This window comes from Pelophylax lessonae (assembly GCF_965119305.1).
Source record: "Pelophylax lessonae genome assembly, chromosome: 5".
Classification (NCBI taxonomy): domain Eukaryota; kingdom Metazoa; phylum Chordata; class Amphibia; order Anura; family Ranidae; genus Pelophylax; species Pelophylax lessonae.
The window spans coordinates 460,887,594-460,908,048 of record NC_138772.1 but is presented as its reverse complement, the minus strand read 5'-3'; the positions used below and the strand labels follow the sequence as shown (position 1 = coordinate 460,908,048).

General features: G+C 44.8%; 1 protein-coding gene across 1 annotated transcript in view; it reads left to right on the top strand.

The window, feature by feature from the left end:
* ZFAND1 (zinc finger AN1-type containing 1) overlaps window positions 1–2,226 on the top strand; it is a 41,390-nt gene extending 39,164 nt beyond the window's left edge. Inside the window, exon 8 of the mRNA XM_082257768.1 lies at window positions 1,992–2,226. Within this exon, the coding sequence (XP_082113894.1) occupies window positions 1,992–2,162 (171 nt within the window). The 3' untranslated portion in view covers window positions 2,163–2,226. The remainder of the gene's footprint in view (window positions 1–1,991) is intronic.
* Window positions 2,227–20,455: the final 18,229 nt, after the last annotated feature.

The following is a 20,455-nucleotide window of genomic DNA, read 5'->3' as shown; positions in this document are numbered from 1 at the left end:
AAGGATATATATATATATATATATATATATATATATATATATATATATATATATATATATATATATATATATAAGGCTGCTAGCCATGCATTGCAGTAAAGTTCCATTATAATATGGTTAATATTATCCGATTACACTGTTGAAATAAGATAAATATATTGCAATGTTTTGCAGTATACACAGATGGTATCTCTATCACACATACATTACCACAGCATTTCATCCTCCACCCCAAATTGGTTTTCAAGCCATCCCCCAGTGCAGTAACTGTGGTCATCCTTGGGAGATTTTTGTGCACCTTTTTGGTGGTGCCCAAAATTGAAGAGATACTGGGAAGGAGTGATTAAAACTCTTAATGATCTTTTTGTTATTAAAGCGGTATAAACCCAAGACCACAAATGTACTATATTGCAGCTTACCAATCATTAGATGTGGTGGCTTCTTTAGTTTTCCTGTTTTTATTCTTTTTTTTGTGTTTTTTCCTTGTGATCTGGCCAGTAACACACCTCCTGTATTAGAGTGCCTCACTCTGGATGAAGGAGCACAGGGGTCACCTTTGGACAGCAGCATTGTCAGTCTGTGAGGAGGGGCATGTTAGACGTATTAGCAGATTTAGATACACTAACACATTTACTAACAAGTTTACTCACACAAGCAGTTACAGTAACCGTTTTTTTTCTTTTGGGATTTTTGAATAAATAAAAGCTGATCATTGTAAGCACCCCTGTCATTTGTAAATGGTTTATCTCAACCTTCTAATTGATACATATCCAGCTTGTTCTGTTGAAAAACCAGCTTGGGGCTCTTTCACACTGCTCCGTTGAAAAATTGAGGTAAAAATACATGCGTTTGTCTTTTCTGCCTGACTCTAATCATGGACATGTGATTCACAAAGTGCACCAGAAACGCAACCCTGGGATATTGATCTGGTCAGTTAAGTAGCAGAGGGGGTTAATCAGTTAATCAGCATGATATTTTTCCCCATTGAGATCTGATGTGTTTTCAAAGTGTTACTTTATTTTTTAAGTTGTGTATAATAAATGTTTGATTTTGGGATTAATATTGCTTTAATGTAGTGGTGGAACCACTCACCTGTATTCTAGGTTACTGTGATCTTTCCCTATGGATGACTGTCTGTCCCTGGTGATCGCTAGATCACTTTTTGTTGCTAGCTTGATGCTTGCACTCTATTGGATATCAGTAACCCCTCTCTCTGTATAGAGCGTTGGCTGTCCGGAATGAATAGATGTCTTTTATTAGAAAAACACATGTACGTCTTGGGGTCCTTTCACACGAACGATCGGATCAGATCCGCCTGTCAGTTTATCAGGCAGACCTGATCGGATGCTCCATGCATCCCTATGGGGCAGCGGATGTCAGCGGAGACACCTCTGCTGACACCCGCTTCCGATCCTATCCGTGAAATCCGGACGGATGGAAACCCTGTTTTCCATCTGTCCATCGGATCGGATGAGAATGGACAGGCGGTCCGTTCTCATCCGATCTCCCTATAGAGGACAGCAGGGATCTGACAGCTCCATCTCTGCACATAGAGCGGAGACGGAGCTGCCATCCGCCTGCTCAGCGGGGATCGGTGGATCGATCCCCCGCTGAGCAGAATGGACCTCATCGGACACACCACCGTGTGAAAGGACCCTTATGAAATGCAATGCATAAATTTGACTCCATCTGGTGTCGCTGGATGGAGCTGATGTGTCTCCTTTTTAACCTAATAGTGGGGTTTCCTGACTTTCTCCTATTATATGATACTTTCTTCTATTGTATATTACTGAACCATGTTCTGTTTTTACAGAGGTAGGACACCCAGTGTAATGAATCGCACATTGTCTTCTCTTCTACCTCCCTGTCTTGTGTGACAAGTTGTTTCTTTGTAGATTTTAGAAAATTGTTTACTTAAAAAAAAAAAAAAAATGTGGTAAAAAAAAATATAAATATATTGCATTCTAAGTATTCTTTCCTGTTTCTTGTAGAAGCTAAGAGTTTGTCACCCAGAAACAGGACAGGCTCTGCCTTTGGACAGTACAGTGGAAACATGGCTTTCAAGTCCGGAAAATACTTTGTACAACGGCGGAAATATTATCATAGAGTACCTGGATAATGACTGCAGTGCTGTTGAAGATACCAGTTCCTATTTAAACTAGTATTAACTAACACTGGATGAATGCTCACGTTTTTGTACATATTTATACATACAATAAATATTTTTCTTTTAAATATTTGCAATTCGCCTCTACCATACCCACTTCTTCACACAGGGATAATAGGGAGTTATTTAGGTGTAATGACAAGTACTGTATGTATCACAAAGAATTTTTCCAGAATATAAAACCATCCACTGAAAAATGAATGTACTACATAAAAAAAGTAGAGTACTGTTCTAATGGCAATGCAGGATAAGGTTTTAAAAATAAGGTGGTGTTTAAAAAAAATAAAAAATAGAAATCTTCTTAAAAAATAGGCAATGGTTTATGATAGACAGTTCTTTAGCAAACTAAGAGTTTGTCAACTTTAGGTTGTTAAATAGGGGAGTTGGAATATGATTGCTGCATCGCGATTCAGACGTTAGCGATTCTGCATCAATGCTGAGAGTCGGCCGATTCGATTGCTGATGACATCATCCAGCACTCTGCCTCTCCTGGAGAAAAACAGAGGCAGAGCCTGCCTGGTGAATAAAGCTCCCCCCCCTTCCAGATGGACACTGGAGCAGAAAGTCAGCTGATGAGCCAGTAGAATGAAGGGAGAGGAGCTGGAGGAGACCCAACGTCAGGAGAGGCATCACTGGAGAAACTGGAAGGGAGAAGAGCAGCAGAGACACACTGAGCATGGAGGAGGGGGAATCGTCTGACACTGAGAGCAGGTGAGTGTCAGTATCACTGATCTCATCCCTCCACCGCCATCCCTCTGCCTGATCTCATCCCCCCCCCCCAACCATCCCTCTGCCTGATCTCATCCCCCCCCCAACCATCCCTCTGCCCGATCCCATTCCTCCTCACCGCCATCCCTCTGCCCGATCCCATTCCTCCTCACCGCCATCCCTCTGCCCGATCCCATTCCTCCTCACCGCCATCCCTCTGCCCCATCTCATTCCTCCCCACCGCCATCCCTCTGCCCCATCTCATTCCTCCCCACCGCCATCGCTCTGTCACTTCTATTTTGTGCATTTAGGACAGGAACACATTTCAGGTCTTTGTTGAAACAATGTAAGTGAGCAGCCCAGAACTAGTTTGTGAGAGAGTCAGCCTATTCCACATTTGCACAGTTCTTACGAGAAAAATAAGCCTTTCTGCTTTTCCTCTAGATGTAAAGAATGCCCCTTTGTTCTCTGTAGTGAACTGAAAGTGAATAACTTGTAGCAATCTTATGGGATAGTTATGAGAATTCCCCTCCCCAAATAGGATATTGCGCTAAGAGCAAATGGCAATAAAAAAATTGAGTTCTTCTGACTGCTTGAATTCTTGGATAAAAACCGTGAGCGTTAATCGTGATACATCGCAGAATCAAATTGAATCATTGATAGGGTAATCAAATCGTGAGGCCAATGGAGAAGCACACCCCTTTTATTACATTTACAAGCTTTTAAAACAGCACCTGTGTTTAGTTTTTTTTTTTTTTCCTCTTTGATTACCTAAGTTAGCCCAAAAAGGTACTGGTTGTTATCCAAATGTGCCCAAAATGCATGCAAGTAACCTTCCCTTAAACTAAGAGTGAAAGTGCTGCCATTTTGTATTTTGACACTAGGTGGCAATGGTGATCTGTATTCGATGAAAGGGGCTTCCGTGTTACAGAGCATTATGCCTATTAGGTGCTGTGCAAAAGCTGCTAGTAATCTAATGTCTTAACCACACACACGCTTTTTAGACCAGCGTGCTCAGACATTATTTAACCAAAATATCATTTTATTTATCCTTTTATTTAGTTTGTGTTGTGGGGGGTTGGGGATAAAGTTAAGGTTTTTTTCCTTGTGTTTTTTTTTATTTTTTATTAACAATGCATACTGTATAGACACATAAGTCATGGAGCTTACAGTCTTAAGGTCCCTATCTCGCATACATACTGTACTGGGGCCAATTTACCTACCAGCATGTCTTCGGAGTGTGAGAAAACATAGGCAAGTACAGGGAGGCCATGCAAACTCCATGCAGATAGTGTCCTGGCCGGTCAGGTTTTGAACCAAGAACCCCAGAGCTGCATTCAGAAGTACTGATTTCCTAATGTCACTTCTGCACTCCTTTGAAGCTTAATGAGCACAAACCATACTCAATCCGCTTCTTCCCCGGTCATAGCAGCCACAAAATGACAGAGCTCTGATCACTTCTGGGTCCAGCACTAAGTTTCCAGAATCATTCTAGGGAATATCAGCCAACACATTTAGTTGGGGATTTTTTTCCTTCACTTCCTGTACTGTAGACACAACAGTAAGTGAATGGAAATTTTTCAAAAGTAACAAAAATCCTGTCTTAGTTGTCACCAGGTGTCCCCATTTTAAGATTTCCCCCTATTGCTGTTCTGGTAGCAAGTTTGATTCTTAGAAAATCATATAATAAATAACTCGTGCAATGTGAATAAATAAATACATCAAAACATCAGTGAGCAGCTGCTGTACACCAAGTGCAAAACTCAGAAAATTACAATCACAATATTACATCCATGTCCTTTGTTGAAGCCCTGGAGGAGGGGCGAAAAGAGTTGAAGCATTTCTGGTTTTCATCTAACCAACGACGTCGCTTCCTGTCTGCTGTGGAACGCACGCTACCAGTGCTGAACCCGGAAGAGCCTCTGACATTGATATATGCCTGTATTTTCTGCGAATCTTGTAAGCGAAATAAACAGTGTTTTATTGTACTTCACTATGGGCAGTGGCGGTCGCTTTATATGGGCGCAGGGGCGAAGCGCCCCCCCCCCCCCCCCAATCTGTGGCAAAGAAAAAAAAAATTAACATTTGCAGCCCACTAGGGGCGCCGGACCTAGTACTGGCTATGGGGGGCTATGGGGGGGTTTGCACCCCACGTGCACCAGGCAGAGGCGCCGATTGGCGGCCTTCTGGGGGTCATCAGGGCACAGAGCAATGCGCCCGACACTCCCCACTGTAGTCCTGTCCTGGCTTTGATTGGTCCAGACTCCAGCCTGGACCAATCATACAGGAGGACATCCTGGGTGACGTCGCGTGGGGGCGGTGCGTGCGTCAGTCACTCACTGTCCCGGCGTTACGTCATCACCTTCCCGCCCGCCGTCAGACGGTCAGAGAGGAGGAGCAGCGGGCCGCCGCACGTGATCGAGGAGGAAGAAGAAGACGTCTCGTCTCCAGACTCCTGACTCTGAGTCCCATCAGCAGCAGCACGCCAGGAACCAGGCAGTGTGAGTCGGTCCGGTTGTCATGACAGGAGAGCCAGCCCAAGAGCAGGAGGTAAGTGAAGTGATCAATGCTGCCTCAGACTCAGTGCCTCCCTCCTCTCTCTCCTGTGTGCGGGCAGCGGGACTGCGGACTCGTGTCTGTCCAGCGGTGGGGAACTTTGCAGACTCAGAGTCTGTGTGAGTCTGACCAGGCCAGCCCAGCCAGGACACCTCTTCTTCCTCCGAGTCCTCTCTCTCTCCAAGCCAGCAGCAGCCAGCCAGTCTCCTGGAGGAATGGATATTCTCAACATGCCAGCCACCAGAACCATGATGTTGGGATTGGGAACCATCTTATACCAGGCCGCTGTGTGCCATTTACTATAAATAAATATATAGTGCCAGGCCAGCAGCCTGCTTAGCAGTGAGTGTACACAATATAAGACAGAGCAGGCCAGGCCAATTACATTGTACATCAGGTAAAGTGCTATGCTAACTTAGCATAGCACTTTACCTGTGTACAATGTAATTGGCCTGGCCTGCACTGTCTTATATTGTGTACACTGCTAAGCAGGCGGCTGGCCTGGCTGGCACTATATATTTATTAATAGTAAATGGCACACATCGGCCTGGTATAAGATGGTTCCATCATGGGTATGGACTGGTGGCATGATGAGAAGTCCTTGTAGTAGTTCTGGCCTCATCCAGGACAGGGAAGGATGCCACTGCCCACTCTGCTATTAGGGATGCCCCCCTCATATGATAATAAGGAGTTCAGACAGCCTGCTGAGCCACCCTCCCATTCCTGGATTCACACAAAGGTAAATTGAGTAAACTTGCCACATTTTAATTCAGTTTTAATAGTTATCACTGATGGAAGTCACACAGTCTAGGAATGGGAGGGTGTCTCAACAGGCTGTCTGGACTCCTTATTATCATAAGACGGGGGAGACATCCCAAATAGCAGAGTGGGCAGTGGCACCTTCCCTGTCCTGGATGATGGAATGGATCTTGAGGACTTTTTTTATAGTGACCTGTAATTCGTTTCTTTATTTTCATTTGCTGATCCTGCTAGTAAGTTCATTGTTTTCAATAGAACAAGCTGTCCTGCAGATGTAGCACTGTTCCTTGATTACTGAAGGCCCCTTTCACACTTGTGTGACGTCAAAGTAATGCAATTTTTTACCGCGTTTTTTGCCGCGAATCAATACCTATTACATTTTTCTTTTTGCGCCCCCCCCCCAACAATTTTGAGCACCAGCCGCCACTGACTATGGATACCATTTTATCTCATTGAGCCCGAAGGTCACTAAAGTCACCCCAAGACCAACAGTTGGTGGGACTCGATTTAATTGTTTAGCGAGCTGGTTTCAATCTCACCAGACACAAGCTTGGTTGACCCCCAGACTAAAAAGCTGTGGGTCCGCTATTTCCGGTGAGTGGGGATACGAGAGGGGAATGTGGCGCTCTTCACTGCATGTTTTACATGAAACACTTCAGCACTTTGTACTTTTGAGTTCGGAGCACTTGAGCACTTTATATTATGTTTTTTTAAAGATTTTTTTATGATTTTCACCTATGGCACATAAAATTATAATTTTTTTGAGCAAGCGCTGTATTATTGTGATTGTAAGTTTTTCCTTTTTGCATTTCTCTTCACTTTTTGTCCTGATGATAATGATCTGAGTGAAGCTCTCCAGAGGGGACACAGGCAGCAATGAAAGTCTGACAGGGGGTCTAACCCTTCCATACTCCACCCAAAATTTAAAAAAAAGCTTGGGTTATATACAGTTAAATATGTATTTTAACGACTTTTTAATACTTGTAAATCTGATTCTTTCATTAATATAATCCCTGGTGATCCTGCTACAAAGGTCCTTGTTCAGGCACTTCTTGTTATAGGGTGTTCTGTCCCTGCTTTTTAACTGTGCTCCTGCATTGCAGATTTATGTAAGAGACTAAAAGTGGCCTTTTCAACACCCATTGCACAGGCATTTTCCACTGCCTTGAAAAATGCCATGCAGCCATCGATATATATATATATATATATATATATATATATATATATATACAGTGGGTACGGAAAGTATTCAGACCCCCTTAAATTTTTCACTCTTTGTTATATTGCAGCCATTTGCTAAAATCATTTAAGTTCATTCTTCTTCCTCATGAATGTACACACAGCACCCCATACTGACAGAAAAACACAGAATTGTTGACATTGTTGCAGATTTATTAAAAAAGAAAAACTGAAATATCACATGGTCCTAAGTATTCAGACCCTTTGCTCAGTATTTAGTAGAAGCCCCCTTTTGATCTAATACAGCCAGGAGTCTTTTTGGGAAAGATGCAACAAGTCTTTCACACCTGGATTTGGGGATCCTCTGCCATTCCTCCTTGCAGATCCTCACCAGTTCTGTCAGGTTGGATGGTAAACGTTGGTGGACAGCCATTTTTAGGTCTCTCCAGGGATGCTCAATTGGGTTTAAGTCAGGGCTCTGGCTGGGCCATTCAAGAACAGTCACGGAGTTGTTGTGAAGAAACTCCTTCGTTATTTTAGCTGTGTGCTTAGGGTCATTGTCTTGTTGGAAGGTAAACCTTCGGCCCAGTCTGAGGTCCAGAGCACTCTGGAGAAGGTTTTTGTCCAGGATATCCCTGTACTTGGCCGCATTCATCTTTCCCTCAATTGCAACCAGTCGTCCTGTCCCTGCAGCTGAAAAACACCCCCACAGCATGATGCTGCCACCACCATGCTTCACTGTTGGGACTGTATTGGACAGGTGATGAGCAGTGCCTGGTTTTCTCCACACATACCGCCTAGAATTAAGGCCAAAAAGTTCTATTTTGGTCTCATCAGACCAGAGAATCTTATTTCTCACCATCTTAGAGTCCTTCAGGTGTTTTTTTTAGCAAACTCCATGCAGGCTTTCATGTGTCTTACACTGAGGAGAGGCTTCCGTCGGGCCACTCTGCCATAAAGCCCCGACTGGTGGAGGGCTGCAGTGATGGTTGACTTTCTACAACTTTCTCCCATCTCCTGACTGCATCTCTGGAGCTCAGCCACAGTGATCTTTGGGTTCTTCTTTACCTCTCTCACCAAGGCTCTTCTCCCCCGATAGCTCAGTTTGGCCGGACGGCCAGCTCTAGGAAGGGTTCTGGTCGTCCCAAACGTCTTCCATTTGAGGATTATGGAGGCCACTGTGCTCTTAGGAACCTTAAGTGCAGCAGCAATCTTTTTGTAACCTTGGCCAGATCTGTGCCTTGCCACAATTCTGTCTCTGAGCTCTTCAGGCAGTTCCTTTGACCTCATGATTCTCATTTGCTCTGACATGCATTGTGATCTGGAAGGTCTTATATAGACAGGTGTGTGGCTTTCCTAATCAAGTCCAATCAGTATAATCAAACACAGCTGGACTCAAATGAAGGTGTAGAACCATCTCAAGGATGATCAGAAGAAATTGAAAGCACCTGAGTTAAATATATGAGTGTCACAGCAAAGGGTCTGAATACTTAGGACCATGTGATATTTCAGTTTTTCTTTTTTAATAAATCTGCAACAATGTCAACAATTCTGTGTTTTTCCGTCAATATGGGGAGCTGTGTGTACATTCATGAGGAAGAAGAATGAACTTAAATGATTTTAGCAAATGGCTGCAATATAACAAAGAGTGAAAAATTTAAGGGGGTCTGAATACTTTCCGTAACCACTGTGTGTATATATATATATATATATATATATATATATATATATATATTCTCTGCCTTAAGACCGCCTCCCATGCCTCAGACAGCCTTGTGTACAGCCAGCTACAGTCCGGTCTGGTTATGGTGCCAGCCATCTATCCACCCACAGGCCCTAGTTTCAGCCACCCACAGGGTGCCAGCTGCCAGCCATTTGACCTACAACAACAGAACAGGCCAGGGAGCCAGCCGGCCAGCATCCAGCCACCCAGCCACCCAGCCCACAACAGGGTTCCAGCAAGCAAGCAAGCAAACCAGCCACCCAGACCCAGATGACACCAAGCCAGCCACCTACCACCATAACCAGTGACCACACAGTGTTCCAGCAAGCCAGCTACCCACAATAGGCCAGGGTGAGTGAGTGACACCAAGCCAGCCACCCACACAACAGGGTGACCCCCCCAAGCCAGCCACCCACCACACTGTTCCTGCAAGCCAGCCACCCACCACAGTGTTCCAGCCAGCAAGCCACTCACCACAGTCTTCCAGCTACCAAGCTACCTACAACAGGGGGACACCAAGCCAGCCAGCCACCACAGTGTTCCTTCAAGCTAGCCACCCAGAACAGGGTGACACCAAGCCAGCCAGCCAGCCACCACAGTGTTCCTGCAAGCCAGCCACCCAGAACAGGGTGATACCAAGCCAGCCACCCACCACAGTGTTCTTGCAAGCCAGCCACCCATAACAGGGTGACAGCAACCCAGCCAGCCACCACAGTGTTCCTGCAAGTCAGCCACCCATAACAGGGTGACACCAAGCCAGCCAGCCAGCCAGCCACCCACCACAGTGTTCCTGCAAGCCAGCCACCCATAACAGGGTGACACCAAGCCAGCCAGCCACCACAGTGTTCCTGCAAGCCAGTCAGCCACCACAGTGTTCCAGCAATCAAGCCACCCATAACAGGGTGACACCAAGCCACCCACACTGCCAGGCGTCAGCCACCAACTCACACTGCCAGGCGTCAGCCACCAACCCACAACAGGGGGCCAGCAAGCCTCCACCCACATTGCCAGGCGTCAGCCACCAACCCACAACAGGGTGCCAGCAAGCAACCCACACTGCCAGGCATCAGCCACCAACTCACAAAAGGGTGCTAGCAAACAACTCACACTGCCAGGCGTCAGCCACCAAAGCACAACAGGGTGTCAGCAAGCAACCCACACTGCCAGGCATCAGCCACCAACCCACAACAGGGTGCCAGTGCCAGCAGCAGCAGCAACTTCAGCAAGCCATTTTTTAAATTTTTTTTTGTGTCTTTCAAATTAAAATGGAGATGGATGAGGAGAATAAAAGTAAAAGTGTGGTCTGGGACTATTTCTCATCTCAACCTTCTCCAGGAAAAGCAGCAGTGTGCAAAACATGTACAAACAACATAAGCATGGGATCAGTAACTGCAAAAAACAAAAATACGTCAAATCTTTGGGCCCATCTAAGAGTTCATCATATTGAATTGTATCATGCAGCACACAAAAAACTAAATTAATATCAATGTGATTTTGATTCAATACCTCCTCCACTATCCCAGGCAACAATAACAGATATGTTTGTGAAAAAAAAAAAAAACACATCACTGTCTAGATTCAGATGGAAGATCCCAACTGCTGGACAGAGTAATTACAGAGAAGATTTTTACTGATAACCAGCCATTTACAATGGTGTCTGACTCAGGATTTCAGCGGTTGATGTCCATACTTGAGCCAGGCTACACACTGAAGAGTGAGAAGTATTATCGAACCGAAATGCTGCCAAAGCTTCACCAAAAGGTGGCTGACAAAGTAAAGGCTATGCTGCAACCAGAGAATGCTGGCAACTCTCATTCACGACAGACTGCTGGTCACAAACAGAGTCAGAGTCACTACTCATTCTTACATGCCACTTCATTGACTGCAGATGGACAAAACGACAATTGGTGTTGAATACAAAAGTGATGCAAGGATCCCACACTGGGGAGTACAGTAGAGAAATGTTTCTAGGCATGCTTGAAGAATGGGGAATCGACAAAGACCGTGTGATGCTTGTGCAACTTTGAGACAGTGGAGCAAACATGCAGAAAAGAATGAGGCTTGCTGCTATGTCAGACCTCTGTGTCATCATGGCACACAACACTCTCCAACTTTCAAATGATGGTCTGTCAAACCAAAGAGCTTTGATTGATATATGTTTTGAGAAGCATGAAGAGATAAAATGTTGTGCTTGCAAGTCTTTTGAATCCTCAATACCAGAACCATGCTTTCTCTTCTGATGATGTTTTGGCTAAGGTAAAACAATGGCTGACAGAAGATATTCAACAGGAGGTGCAGGAGGTTCCTGCCGAAAAGACAAGTCCAGAACACTATTTTTATAAAGAGCAGCATGCTGCAAAAACAGAAACATTTCCAAAAATACATTAACGAACAGAAGAGAATCGTCTTCATCATCGTCAAATTGATCAGGACATTTTCTGTGTTTTATTGGGGCCTCATGCAGAGGATTCAATTTCTTCTGAATCTGCAACTATGAGCCTGGATGATGAACTTCATCTCTATTTGAAATAAGCCGTAATTGACAGAAGAAGTCATCCTCTTCAATGGTGGAGAGAAAATGAGGCACGCTACAAAAGACTTGCTTCCCATGCTAGAAGATACCTCTCTCTTTCTCTCTCTCTCTCTCTCTCTCTCTCTCTGCTCCTCTGTCCTCCACTCCTCCTGGCAGCATTGTATGAACAAAACAGAAGACCTTTAACAGGTGACCATGGACATGCTGAAATGTTCTGCTTTCTGCATTATAATATTGTTCTTAACTGGGAGTATTGAAAAGAGTCGTGTCCACTCCAATCCACTGTCTAGCTTTTTTTCTAGCACTTTTGCACTGACTGCTGTAGTTGCAGTGAGTGACCTACTGCAAAGAGTCCAATCCAATCCACTGTCTAGCTGTTGCCTAGTTTTTTTTCTAGCAGTTTTGCACTGACTGTTGTAGTTGCAGTGAGTGCCCTACTGCAAAGAGTCCAATCCAATCCAATGTCTAGCTGTTGCCTAGCTTTTTTTTTCTAGCAGTTTTGCGCTGACTGCAGTAGCTACAGTGAGTGCCCCACTGCAGAGAGTCCAATCCAATGTCTAGCTGTTGCCTAGCTTTTTTTATAGCAGTTTTGCACCGACTGCAGTAGTTGCAGTGAGTGCCCTACTGCAGAGGTAGTCCGCTGACTCCAATCCACTGTGTAGCTGTTGCCTAGCTTTTTTTCTAGCAGTTTTGCACTGACTGCTGTAGTTGCAGTGAGTGCCCTACTGCAGAGGCCATCCACTGACTTTAGTCCAATCCACTGTGTAGCTGTTGTCTAGCTTTTTTTTTTTTCTATCAGTTTTGCACTGACTGCACTGCAGTAGTGATTGATTACAGTGAGTGAGTGCAGTACTGCAATATGCATTGCATAAATGCATAATCAGATGATGTGAAACTGATGTCCCTGCAAGTGCACTTTTCCTATCAGTTTTCATGCAGTTAAGGTGTGAAGAATGTTAAAAATGTTAATAAATAAAGATTAACATGTTTATTAACAGATTTGTGTCGAAATTTGTGTTCATTTTGCAAAATTTTAAATGTGTGAAAATCTCGGCCAGTATTGGCCGATACCAATATGCGATCGCCAAAATATCAGTATGGGCAACGAAAAACCGATATCGGTCGATCAATAGTACACTCCCCTCTCTTGCCAGTAAAGCTTATAGCAAAACAAGGTACTCTACTTTGTATCATGGTAATAAAGCTTTTTATACAGGTTAAAGCTAAATACACAAAATATAAATCTATGTTTTTACCTACTAAAGGATTTGTATTGCTGTCCATCCAGTTCTGAAATTTAAACAGATCTGTCACACAGCACAGACCTGTTTACCAGGATAGTAAACCAATTTTCATTTTCTCTGCTGCAGCTAAGCTAAGCCCCTTTCACACGGGCTTACCGATCAGGTCCGCCTGTCAGTTTTTCAGGCGGACCTGATCAGACGCTCCATGCACCTCTGCTGACACCCGCTGCTATCCGATCCTGTCTGTGAATTCCAGACAGATGTAAACGCTATTTTCATTCATCTGGAGGATCGTATCAGAGACAGATCGGATGAATATGGACAGGCGGCCCATTGTGAAAGTTCAATTTACTAAGGATTTAGCGTTTAATAACGAATGCAGTATTTTTTCGATTGTTCGGTAACTACCGCATTTTCTCATGCGGTAGTTTATCGCACCTGTCAGTGGTTAAGGTTTTTTTAAGGTAATTTCCTTTTTATAATATTTTACTTTTTAACATGTTTTTTTTTTTTGCAAGAAAATGTTTTATAATGTAAATTTTTTTACAGTAATCTGTATTTGAAGGCAGAACTACCGTCTCAAATCTCTCCTGATGTTTGGTAATCAAAGTTCCTTTACTAAATCTATCATGCCATACATTCATAAAAAAGGTGTTTTTTTTTTTTTTTTGTTTTGTTTTGTTTTTTGTAAATGTATGGCCTACTAGAGTTGTTGAAACTGCTCTTTTCTATGTTTTTTTGGCACAATTTCGTGCTGCTGCCTATGCTTATAATTTTTTAAACATTTTTGTTTATTTTTCATGTTCCTTTGCAAATTTAACTTGTAAAGTGTGCATATAACCAAAACTAACACAGTGGCCACTTCAAGAGGTCACTTCTAGCTGGAGTAATTGTAATGGTTGACATATTCCATTGTTGCACTTTTGTAAAAGTTTACTTTACTTTTTACTTTTTTTCTTGATGTTAAATTTCAGCCAACGTTAGCATTTAATTTGCACTGGACGTCATGGCTTTTTGATTTAAAAAAAATACTTGTGTACTCGTGATGTATAATGCCACATTTTTGTGTGTCCACTGCTGGTGGAATAGTGTCAACTTTCTGTGGGTGGAATTAAACCCCTCTCTGAGGATAGTATTGCACCCCTTCCTGTGGGTGAAATAGTACCCCTTCCTGTGGGTGGAATTAGGACCCTTTCTGTGGGTTGAATTAAGCTCTCGTGGGGTGGAATGCCCCTTTCTAAGGGTTTGAATAGGCCCCTCTTTCTGGTACCGCACTGGTTACCGCCATCAAAGGGGTGATGCTAAATATTGCACCTTTTTTTTAGTTCCTCTATTGTTTTGAATTGGACTCAACAGATTAAGTTTTTTTGTGCAATATTCACAAACAATTTTTTTTCTTTTTGTTGTTTACTGCAAAATACTTTTTTTTTTCATGAATTGGACTTTACCAAGCAAGCATGCAATAATTTTTGGCAATGAGTAACATGATAGCATTACTGCATGTGAAAAAGCTTAGTGAATTGACCCCAAAGTCTTGTCTAGATTTGAGGCCTTTGTTTCTATCTACTGTCGTTTAATTCTTACTGTCCAGAATATTGCTTTTATTGTGCCTTAATATCACTTCGCTAGATAGTCCGCAGATGTTAATGTTGCACAGGCATATAAATACAGCTGCAAGAAAAAGTATGTGAACCCTTTGGAATGATATGGATTTCTGCACAAATTGGTCATAAAATGTGATCTGATCATCATCTAAGTCACAACAATAGACAATCACAGTCTGCTTAAACTAATAACACACAAAGAAAGAAATGTTGCCATGTTTATATTGAACACACCATGTAAACATTCACAGTGCAGGTGGAAAATGTATGTGAACCCTTGGATTTAATAATTGGTTGAACCTCCTTTGGTAGCAATAACTTCAACCAAACATTTCCTGTAGTTGAAGATCAGACGTACACAATGGTCAGGAGTAATTCTTGACAATTCCTCTTTACGGAACTGTTTCAGTTCAGCAATATTCTTGGGATGTCTGGTGTGAATCGCTTTCTTGAGGTCATGCCACAGCAGCTCAATCAGGTTGAGGTCAGGACTTTGACTGGGCCACTTCAGAAGGCGTATTTTTTTCTGTTTAATCCATTCTGTTGTTGATTTACTTCTATGCTTTGGGTCATTGTCCTGTTGCAACACCCATCTTCTGACCTTCAGCTGGTAGACAGATGGCCTTAAGTTCTCCTGCAAAATGTCTTGATAAACTTGGGAATTCATTTTTCCTTTGATGATAGCGCTCCGTCCATACCCTGATGCAACAAAGCAGCCCCAAACCATGATGCCCCCACCACCATACTTCACAGTTGGGATGATGTTTTGATGTTGGTGTGCTGTGCCTCTTTTTCGTCACACATAGTGTTGTGTGTTTCTTCCAAACAACTCAACTTTGGTTTCATCTGTCCACAGAATATTTTGCCAGTATGCCTGTGGAATAGTGATGGACGAACATCAGCCGGGGCGGTTCGCGAACGTCAGCCGCAAATTTTCTCAAATGTCCGCGAACTGCAAGTTTGCGGCGGGCCCCGTTGACTTTAATGGGAGGCGAACTTTAAAAACCTTTTTAGGTCATATTTGCAGCCACAAAAGACTTACTAGCTATGCACAAATAGTCCCACCACATGGACAATGTCATAACAGAAGTATTGCAATTGGAAAAGTTGCCCTAAAATTTTCTTTTTTTTTTTTCATAAATCAGCTAGAACTGACAGCAGCCGGTAAATACATGTCAAATACATATAGGGTCCATTCACACTGTAAAATGGGTCAACATCCATTCCACATTTTGGCAGAAAGTTTACAGACCCATTGATTTTCATTTCCAGTCTTAAAAATTAGGCATTCACAGCCATGAAAGGCCCCAAAAATTAGCCCACATGGGTTTACCTGACAGCTAAGAATGTTGTATTCTGTGGCTGAAGGTACATTAGGCATTCACAGGATACAGAAGTAAGTGTCGGTCATAAAAGGCCCCAAAAATTAGCCCACATGGGTTTACCTGACAGCTAAGAACATAGTATTCTGTGGCTGAAGGTTCATTAGGCATTGACAGAAAAAAGAATTGTCGGCCATGAAAGGCCCCATAAATTAGGCATTCAATGGACATGAAATGCCTTTTATGCCTTTTATGCCGCTGTAAGACAAGGACCAGGAATTGTTGTGGGTGGATGGCGGTCTGGCGGATATTTGTGGCCTGTCATGAGGAATTTCAATGAAACATGGTCTACTGGTCACATGTGTTCAATTCCTCAGAGATCCATGCCTCATTCATTTTTATAAATGTGAGGTATCTAAAAAAGGTGCGTACATAAACAAAAGCCCATATATGCACTAGCAGCGCTAATACGCCCTTACTTTCAAGGGCGGCGAATATATAGATATAATTTATAACAAGTAGTGAACTCAATAAATAATGTTCTTTTATCTGGTCATGCAAAACAATGGTGGTAAAAGTCTTTCTCCAATGGAACAAGGTGGGAATGGTGTAGAATAGACCCAGGATATTCTCCTTTAATTCAACCAAAAACTGCCAACAATTGCCTTCACCACACCGCCGTGCTCCCCCCTAGGTATTAAACACGTACCCTTGTTGAAAAGGTCAAGCGCTTTAAGCAAAAACAAGTGATCCTCCACTGTCCAATGGCGATCCACCTTTTGATCCTGGTATCAACCCGTCAAATAGGAATCAGCACCTCCTGATCCACGCTGGTGGCAGACATTCTCCTGCGGAGCGGCCTGTGCTCCGTACGATGTCGGTGTGTGTGTGTGGGGTGGAGGTGCGTACAGAGCCGGGGGGGGAATCGCAGTCTATAGGCCCGCAGAGGGCTGAGCGTTCATGTAGAGGTGGATCGCACACACATCGGAGGGCCCCGCTAGGCACACATCCTTAGTCTGTAGACAGGGCCTCAGTGGGGGGCTCCTGGACTCCTCCTGAGTGCGGCGCCCTGACAGCTGTGTACAGGGAAAGGGCAGTGAGGACACCGCCTCCTGTCTCTGGTGCTCCTCGGCCCCGGCTCGGCTTCTTCTGCTCGGGACAGGATCTCTCTTCTCCACAATGGCGGACGAGGCCTCGCACTCTCACTTCCTCTACCTGGTAGAGGAAGTGAGAGTGCGAGGCCTCGTCCGCCATTGTGGAGAAGAGAGATCCTGTCCGGAGCAGAAGAAGAAGAAGCCGAGCCGGGGCCGAGGAGCACCAGAGACAGGAGGCTGATCTGCCAGTGAATACAAAGCTGAAAGGAGTGCAGGACCAGTGTAGCTCTTGGCTTCCAGGCACAACAGACGCAGCACAGCATGGCAACGTCTCACCTGGCATGTGGAATAGGTTCTGGGGATCTTGGGTGGCGCAGCGGAAGAAACAGTAGCAGCGGAAAAGAAGGATTCAGCCGAGGAGGAGAGGGAGGATGGAGGAGGAGGAGAAAAGGCAGTCCTGCATGCAATCCGTGGCGGTACAACCAAATCTACATGGGTGCCACGGGTTACATGCTTGACAGCCATCAGAAGGTTCACCCAGTGGGTATTAAAACTGATATACCTTCCCTGCCAGTGTTTGCTAGACCATGTGTCTGTGATCAGATGTATCTTGGCACCAACACTGTGTGCCAGAGATATATTCACTTGCCGCTGAACATGGCCATACAGCTCTGGAATGCCCTTCTGCGAGAAATATTTCCTGCCTGGGACCTTCCATTGTGGTGTTCCAATGGCCACAAATTTACGATATGGCAGTAGTTGGCGGGCTATCAGTTCCGACAAGCCAGCAGTCAAACGTTGGGCAAGAGGGTTATCCGGCATCATCATTTTATTCCGCTCCAACATTTGGGCCACAGAAGCCTGCCTTCTTCCAGAACAACGTGACGACGGCATCATGGAAGGTGGAGTGGAGGACAATTGTGAGGAGAGAGGAGAAGGAGAAGAGGCTGGACGGTAAGAGACTGGAGTGTGGCTTTGTAGGTTCTGACAGTGTTGCTCCCACTGGGCTCGGTGATGGGAGTTCAGGTGCCTTCTTAAGGCGGTTGTCCTTAGGTGAGTGTTGGGCTTAGCACGACTTATGTATTGACTGCAAAGGCTGCAGATGGCAACACTGTTGTCAGCAACGGACACATTAAAAAAAGCCCAAACTGCGGAGCCATGTGCCGTCATCCTGGGAATGCCAGATGTGACTGTACATGGTTGATGGCTCGCTCCTGATACATTTGCAGTCTGCTTTCTACCTCTTGAGCAATGCAAGTTCCGCCTGCCTCTCCTCCCTATCTGCTGGTTCGTCTATCCCTCTGAACTCCCCTCTTCCTCTCTTGTGGCCACGTGACGTCCATAGACATGTCATCATCCACGTCACCTTCCCCACCACTAACATTTGAGATCTCGGAGTAGGCAGCAACAGCGGGGACCAACCTCCTGGGGCTAATCTGGGTACTGTCGTCAGACTGCTGAGTGGTGGCTGTTGCTACCTCCTCTACCTGATCCGCTGCGTATCACAAATGTCGTTTGATGGATCGGAAAATAATTCCAGTGACTCAAGCAGAGGGTATATGGTGGTGGTGGTCGTGTTTGTGGTGGTGTCTTTGGGGGTGCACACAGCAGAGAGTGAAGAGGGTGCAGATAGAGAGGATGAGGAGGGTGCAGAAGAGGAAGGCTGAGTGAGCCACTCAACCAAGTCTGGTCCGTCCTTTGACGTAATCAAACGCCCCTTCTGAAACTTCACACTTTGGCTCCGGCCTACTGCTCCTGCCCTACCGCTACCACCCCTGCGGAAGGGCCTGCCTCTTCCTCTGCCTGTCATTTTTTAAATTACCCTGTGACAAAAGTCTCTAGAGAATCACAGTATATCTGGAAAAAGGTATATAACAACCCGCTTCAATCTGTGGTATTGGGGGGCCACAGGTTTATCACACCAGTTCTACAAATAATTGGCCAGTAACTGTTGTCACTGTGTGGAGCACAGATAACACAGCAAAAGAGGCCAAATTTTTGCAGGACTAAAATACACTCTTAGAAAAGTATAATGTTAAATTACACCCCACTTCAATATGTGGTATTGGGGGGCCACTGGTTTATCACACCAGTTCAAAAAATTGGCCAGTGAGTTTGGCACTGTGTGTAGCAGATTTAACACAGCAAAAAAGGCAATATATTTGCAGGACACAAATACACTTATGAAAGTATACTCAAATAACACCCCGCTTCAATCTGTGGTATTGGGGGGCCACAGGTTTATCACACCAGTTCTACAAATAATTGGCCAGTAACTGTTGTCACTGCGTGGAGCACAGTTAGCACAGCAAAAGAGGCCAAATTTTTGCAGGACTAAAATACAATCATGTAAAAGTATACTGTTAAATAACACCCCACTTCAATATGTGATATTGGGGGGCCACAGTTTTATCACACCAGTTCTACAAATAATTGGCCAGTAACTGTTGTCACTGTGTGTAGCACAGTTAACACAGCAAAAGAGGCCAAAATTTTGCAGGACTAAAATACACTATTAGAAAAGTATAATGTTAAATAACACCCCACTTCAATATTTGGTATTGGGGGGCCACTGGGTTATCACACCAGTTGTTCAAAAAATTGGCCAGTGAGTTTGGCACTGTGTGTAGCAGAGTTAACACAGCAAAAGAGGAAATATTGTTGCAGGACACAAATACACTTATGAAAGTATACTCAGATAACACCCCTGTCACGTACCTGATCCGAGGCTGAGATGCAGAGAGGGCTCCCCTTGCGGCTGAGTGCGGCACACCGCTGGGTTTGAGACAGAGGGTGTAGCGCCCACAGAAGCACTGGTTGCCGGCAGGGTACTGATGGTAGACAGGCGGTCTCTAGCAGAGTGCTGGGCAGGAATACACCGGACAGTCCAAGGAGGAACCAGGAACAACCAGGCAGTAGGTGCAAGACCGGCCGGGGGTCAAACACAGGGCTCGGCAGGAAGATGCAACAGGTGCAAGCCAAAGGTATAGCAGGAAGGCCAGAAGCAGACAAGTCCGTAGGAAAGCCAAGATCAGGTACTGGAGGGCAGGTAGATAGGAAGCAAGTCCGTGAGCCAAGCCGAGATCAGATAACAGGAGAGCCAAACTGGAGCAGGGATGGTCAGACGAAGCCGGGGGTCAAAGCCAGGAGAGAGAGCAGACAGGAAGTAGCAATGCTCAGGAAACAGGAAGAGCTGAAGACAATCCAGCAATCTGATGGGCTGAGCAGAGTCCTTTTATAGGCCAGTGAATTAGTCTATGGCCTGAGTCCATTGCGGCCATGGGAAGTACTGGCAAAGTTGCCAGTTGCAGCACAGCCATTTCACTGACAACGAGTCTATGGCCTGAGTCCATTGCAGCCATTGGAAGTACTGGCGGAGTTGCCAGTTGCAGCGTGGCCGTTTCTCTGACAGTGTCCCCCCCCAAGGGGCAGCCTCCGGGTGCCCAACCGGGCCAAGCTTCCCGGGAATCTCCTGTGGAATTCCTGTACCAGCCTGGGTGCATGCAGGTTACTAGCGGGTTCCCAGGAATTGTCTTCAGGGGGTAACCTTTCCATTTAATGAAATA